Source organism: Oryx dammah, unplaced genomic scaffold (assembly GCF_014754425.2).
Source record: "Oryx dammah isolate SB20612 unplaced genomic scaffold, SCBI_Odam_1.1 HiC_scaffold_29, whole genome shotgun sequence".
NCBI lineage: Eukaryota > Metazoa > Chordata > Mammalia > Artiodactyla > Bovidae > Oryx > Oryx dammah.
The window spans coordinates 6,327,350-6,333,349 of NW_024070213.1; the positions used below are offsets into that span (position 1 = coordinate 6,327,350).

Genomic DNA, 6,000 nt, shown 5'->3' on the forward strand with positions numbered 1-6,000 from the left:
AGCCTCAGCAGAGAAGGCCATGGGAGGAGACCCCGGTGCCTCAGGTCCTTCTGTGATGGGGTTTGGGGGGGCGTCTCAAGAGCCATCGTGGCCCTCGGGGTGCAGCGGGCACTGCCAGGCTGCTGTGCTGTGGCTACAGGGGAGAGAGAGGGTTCTAGCTGTCCCCCAAGTCTACCCCCCAAGCACCGACCCGGAGACAGGCAAAGCAGAACCGCCCTCTGGCCTCCAGCAGGAGAAGCTGTGTTCTCATCTGTGAACTTTTGGTGTCCCGGCCTCTCTTCCGGGCAACTTCCTTTTGTGACTGCCCCACCTGCCACCCCCCGGCACAGCTGGCCTGTCGGCCAGGCCTGCCTCCTTGCGGGCGCCCTGACATGGAGGCAGGGCAGCCAGAGAACCTATCAGGTTTGAAAAGCACCCCCAGCTGTATGTGTTTTTGTAATTGGAGTTACTGGAAGTTTCGCTCTGAAACATTGTTTGTTAAAAAAAACCTTCAGAGATCAAATGAGCAGCCTTTTCCAGTTGTTGAAGGCGGGCTGCGGCCAGCCTATGTTTACCTTCCTGTCCCCTTTCAGAGAACAAAGGTCCATTAATTTTCTTGGCCCTTGTGGGTCCAAGACAACTCTCGTCCTGAGGACTCGCAGTCACCATGGGGGTGCCCTGGTTATGCAAGGCTGCCCGGGGACCCCAGCCCCTCCCCAACGGCCAAGGGCCTATTCCCTTCTCCATTCCAGATCCCCTAGACGGTTCAGACCACGACTTCCCTCTCATCTCTGCATCTCTCATCAGATGCCTTTAATAACTGCTCTAAATGGGAGTGCATTGAACAACTCTCATTAAATATTTACCCCTTTATTTAGAGTGCATTTCAACAAAGCAAAAGCTGGTTTTAAGAGCCTGTTCTGTGTTCCTTATCTTAGACTGTTTCTCCATCTGTGAAGTATCGGGACAAGGGGTGGATCACAGTCACCTTTATAATCTCTTCGGAGTTCAGGGGAAGACAGTTCCAGATTGGAAATGCCTCCTGGTGAAGCAAAAATACTTCCTGGGGGTGTGGCTTAACCCTGGCATTTGCAGGGGCGCCAGTCCCTTCCAGGATCTTGGAGGGACTGGATGGGAAACACACATAACCAGCCACTGTGATCACTCTAGAGCAGGGTCAACCGGGGCCTGCCATCCCCGGGCACTGCCTCGGAGGTCGCCACTCAGCGCACCAATGACAGAGCAAAGGTAGCTTTGTGAGAGCAGCGCTGGAACAAAAGAAACTGCAAACCCAGCTTGCCCCTCTAGGGCATTTCTTTCCAGAAATGATTGCAATCATCTGAGTCTGAACAGGGCCCCGTGGGACTGCCAGGGCACTGCGGACGCCTGTGTCCGGGCTCCGTGCGCACTTGCCCGGCGTCACGGGGGGACCCCCAGCGTGTTTGCTGTTTCCCCGGATCTTGAGGCTCCTATGAGGCCCCTCAGCCACCCTCCCCTGTCCTGGCTCTCGCTCACCGAGCCCAGGAACCTGGCTTCGCGGGGTTTGCCAGCCTCCAAAGCACGGACCTCAGTCAGCCGTCAGGCGGTTTTGCTTGGTGACTTGCTGGACGTGTGTGTCACACGTCACAGCTGTGCAGTGGGGTCACCGGCCAGTTCAGCTGCACAAACTGGAGTCGCGCCAGCCTGAGCGAAGGGAAGTCTGTGCCCCCAAGGGGCTCTGGTTCCAGCTTAAACCTCCCACCTCAGCCTCGCCCTCCCCTTTAAACGCTGCTGAGTTGAAAACTTGTAAGTGGAGGCGCTGGTGCCGAGGTCACCTCCGCTGACCTCTGGGCGTCACGGAGCAGCTGTGACTTGGGCCCTTTGCACTCCAGGTCTCGCACGAGCTCTTTGTTTCTCCTAAGACTCATCCCACAGGCTGGCAGCCCTACCGCGCTGGGCGGAACCCAAGGCCCGCCCCTGGGCTAGGCTGCCGCCCTGTCATCAGCAAGTGAAGTGAGTGCAAGTTGCTCAGTTGTGTCTGGCTCTTTGCGACCCCACAGACTATACAGTCCATGGAATTCTCCAGGCCAGAATACTGGAGTGGGTAGCCTTTCCCTTCTCCAGGGGATCTTCCCAACCCAGGGATCGTACCCAGGTCTCCCGCACTGCAGGCAGATTCTTTACCAGCTGAGCCACATGGGAAGACATCAGCAAAGCGCTACCAAATTTTTAAAAATCACCTGGAGGCAGAGAGGGGGAGGCGGCTGCCCCTGGGCCCCTCCCCCAGTGCTCAGTGTGGGGACAGTGCTGTGGGAAACACAGGGTCTCTCCTGGTGGCCCCTGTGCTGGAGGGTAAACATGTGTCTTCCGTTTTGTTCCTGGCAAGAGACCTGGCTTCTACTGCTTAAGGGGCAGGCGGGTGTAGATGGGTCTCATGTGGAGCCAAGGGCAGCTGGGCTGGCTCCCTGGGGGACCCCAGGTTTGGGGTCACTCAATCTCTGAGCCCCTCCAGCGCCCGATCACAACTGAGTGGCAAGAACATGCCACCAAAGCCTACTTGTTGGCTCGGAGACCCCTGATGGCTGATGACTCGGACGCGCGCCATGTGTACATGTTTGTGCTGGGACGAACCAAAACCTAGGCAGCAGAGAGACCCAGCTGACCCGGGCCTCAGTGAAGGTTAGGGTCAGCCTCTACCTGGGAGCTGGCCATCAGGAGCCTTGCCAGTCTGGCCGCCTCCCCGGGTGGGGTGGGAGGGGGGCAGCCCTGGCCACAGACAGAGCAGCCCTCTGTCCCACCAGTAACCCCAGAGCAAGCAGATGGTCCCCTCCCTTGAGTAGATGGGAATCCCTCTGATTGGCCAGGTCTGGATCACGTGTCCACACATGGTTCTGGGGGGAGGAGGCGGGGGTCAGGGGAGAGACCTCCCAAAGAAGGGAGGAGGGCTTTCACCAGAAGGGGGAACTGATGCTGAGCCCGAAAAACCTACTGACGTCCGCCCATCTGCCACGTACTGAGTTCTTACCTGTCAGGTCTTGTGTTAACTGCCTGGAGGAAACGGGGGCCCAGAGAGGGTAAGGAATCTCTCCAAAGACACACAGCTTGGAAGTGTCCGTGCCAGTATTTGAGCCCCGATGGTCCTAAGACCTAATGCCACTTCCTGTCTCACTGTGGGGTCTTGCAGCTGGTTCATGGTGGGGCTGGCACTGAAACCCACCCCCGGGTCCTGTCCCTTAACCACAGCTGCTGCCCATGGGCATTGGAGGGGGGGTGCATCGCCCAAGCCCTCCAGTCCCTGGACGCTGGCTGCGCCGTTGCTACGGTGGAGTGACGAGTGGCAAGCCAGCATCTGCTGTTTGTGCAGGAAGCTACAACCTCACCAGCGTGCTGCCCACAGCTCCCGACATGGCCCAGTTCAAGCAGGGAGTGAGGTCGGTTGCCGGAAAGCTCTCCGTCTTTGCTAACGGAGTCATGACTTCCATTCAGGTCAGTGAGATGGAGACGACAATAACTGAGTTTGATGGTGGGTTCATAGTTTTGAAAATGAGATTTGGACCACTCTTTAATTGCTAGAGAATTAGATTTTATATTCTCGATTTATGTGTTTGCTACAGTGTAACCCAGGACATCATGAAAACCAGAACTTATAATTTCATATTTGTCTATATTTTCTAGTTTATGACTCCAGAGGAATTGTTACAGGAATTGTCATGATCATTACTACTTTTCTCTTATGTTAAAAACCAAAAATATTAAGAACGAAGTTAAAAATTGCCCATAACCCCACCTCCCAAGGAAAATGCTCGTTAATATTTTGGTTTATTCTAATTCTAGATTTCTGTGCATACCTGTTTAAAAATGTTAAAGGATTATATTGTATGTGTGATTTTATATCCTCTTTTTCTTCCTGATGTTTTGTTATGAGCATTTCCATGAAATTCAAAATTCTTTGGAAGCTATTCAGTACATTCTGTTGAGCAAAAATGTGTGTAATTTATTTACCTATTCCCCAAGTTGAGTATTTAGATTGTGTGAGGGGAGGGTGGAACACACTTGTGTATAATACTTTAAGGCTGGCTCTGATTATCCGAAGGCTATTCCGTGAACCTTCCTGCTTACATCAAGTTATTTTAGGATGCTTATGAATGGGAAACGCAGCCACAGAGGGCAGGACCTGATCGACGTGAACTCTGATGCCTCTAAGCGGAGGTCTTCCAGGTTGGGGAGGCACCCCTGCTGTGGAGGCTTCCTCCGCCCTGGGCCAGCGGCTGCTGTCGGCCCAAGCTTTGGTTAGAATTCCCAGAGCTCTTTCATGTCCCTTAGGTCAGCCGAGCCCACATCAGTCCTTCCACAGAGGTGACCTCCCAAAGGTCACCTGGTGAGACCACTCAGCTGACCCAGAATTTCGGGGTTCAGACTCCACGTGTGTTCCTCTGTCGCCCGTCATACCTGCCTCCCGAAGGGCTCACCGCACCCCTCACGGCCCCTCCCGCCACCCAGGGGCTCTGGTTCCCGCTTCCTCGGCTGCGGGCTCCCGTCACTGAGGCATCTGTTTCGCTGATGCTGAGAATGCGGAACGGATGCTGACCCTGGTGAACTCCCGTGTTGGTTCTCTCTGCAGGATCGCTACGGTTCTTAACACTGATGTTTTCGGTGAGTGTTTCCTGGAGAAATTCCTCTTTTCGTGAACCAGTGACCACATCACGGGCTGCAGTGAAGACCAGCTGGCTTTGGGCAGATTGTTTTGCTACTTTTTCTCGTGGTATATATGTATTCATGTCTGATCTTTAATATTTCTTTTTAGAAATTCTCATTTTTGATGTAGTAGAAGCTTCATTGTAATTTCGGTTTTGTGTTACTTCCGTCTGGCATATCCATGCACATCCCTGCTTTATTTCCTTGGACTCTTTGGTTCTAACAGGAGGTCTGGAGTCAAGGGCTCCTCGGCCTCTCTTCACTGGGGGAGGGGAGGGTGTCTCAGTGCGGTGAGACTCATGGCTAAAGGCTGCCCGATTCAGCTGATATGAGAAGGGCCTGAACAAACAAAACTTACAACACATACTTCATTAAAAAGGGAACAAAGAATAAAAATAAAAGACCAAAAATAGCTGGTGTCTAACTTGATAGATTAATTCATCGATACTTCCACATCTTAAGGTAATTTCAAAATAATGTCTAAAGACATCTGTCCCTTGGAAATTGTTTGTTTTATATGATCTATAAATTTAAAAATAATTTTCAGTGAGTGCTTTTAACAGCCCAAGCTTCTGCATTGCCAAGCAAATTAATCTTTTGACAAGGTGTCACTGTTTGAATTTATGAGAAATAGAAGATGAGAACTCCCTAAGTGCATTTATAAATCGATATGGTGTACAGAAGTAAAAAATGAATAAGGTGAGAAGATACACCCACAGAAAATATTTCAGTTTATGGGGAAACAGTAGTTGTAATTGGATAGTTTTCTTAATATTTTTTATCTTAATCTTGGTTTTAAAAAAATGACAGAATGTGTACAAATGAATGAAAAATAATTTGGCTGTGTTTTAGACAGCGTTAGAATATATTGTTCAGCACAGTAAAATATATTTGAAATTTGATGAACCAGATACGTGGTTTCAACTGAGTATTTTGTGAATTTTTCTTAAAAGCTCAAATTTGTAGACTTCTGAATATAATAAACAGTTGCAGCAGATTGCGTTCCCTACTTTTTTTTTTTTACAAAAGTTTTGCGATGAGTCTAGAGTCAGGGCTCGTGGTATAACATTAGTGTGCATTTGATTAGGATGTAATTCCAGATGGATCTGTTTTTCTGTGTGGGTCAGGGGCTTCCCTGGTGGCTCAGATGGTATAGAATCTGCCTGCAATGTGGGAGACCTGGGTTTGATCCCTGGGTTGGGAAGATCCCCTGGAGAAGGGAATGACTACCCCCTCCAATAGTCTGGCCTGGAGATTTCCATGGACAGAGGAGCCTGGTGGGCTACAGTCCATGGGGTCGCAAAGAGTCAGACACAACTGAGCGGCTTTCACTTTCTTGACTTTTTC

The 6,000-nt window shown here is 51.1% G+C and overlaps 1 protein-coding gene across 1 annotated transcript in view; it reads left to right on the plus strand.

Annotated features, from left to right (window-relative positions):
- ARFGAP3 (ADP ribosylation factor GTPase activating protein 3) overlaps positions 1-5,650 on the plus strand; it is a 50,498-nt gene extending 44,848 nt beyond the window's left edge. Inside the window, exons 15-16 of the mRNA XM_040233158.1 lie at positions 3,323-3,444; positions 4,580-5,650. Of these exons, the coding sequence (XP_040089092.1) occupies positions 3,323-3,444; positions 4,580-4,597 (140 nt within the window). The 3' untranslated portion in view covers positions 4,598-5,650. The remainder of the gene's footprint in view (positions 1-3,322; positions 3,445-4,579) is intronic.
- Positions 5,651-6,000: the final 350 nt, after the last annotated feature.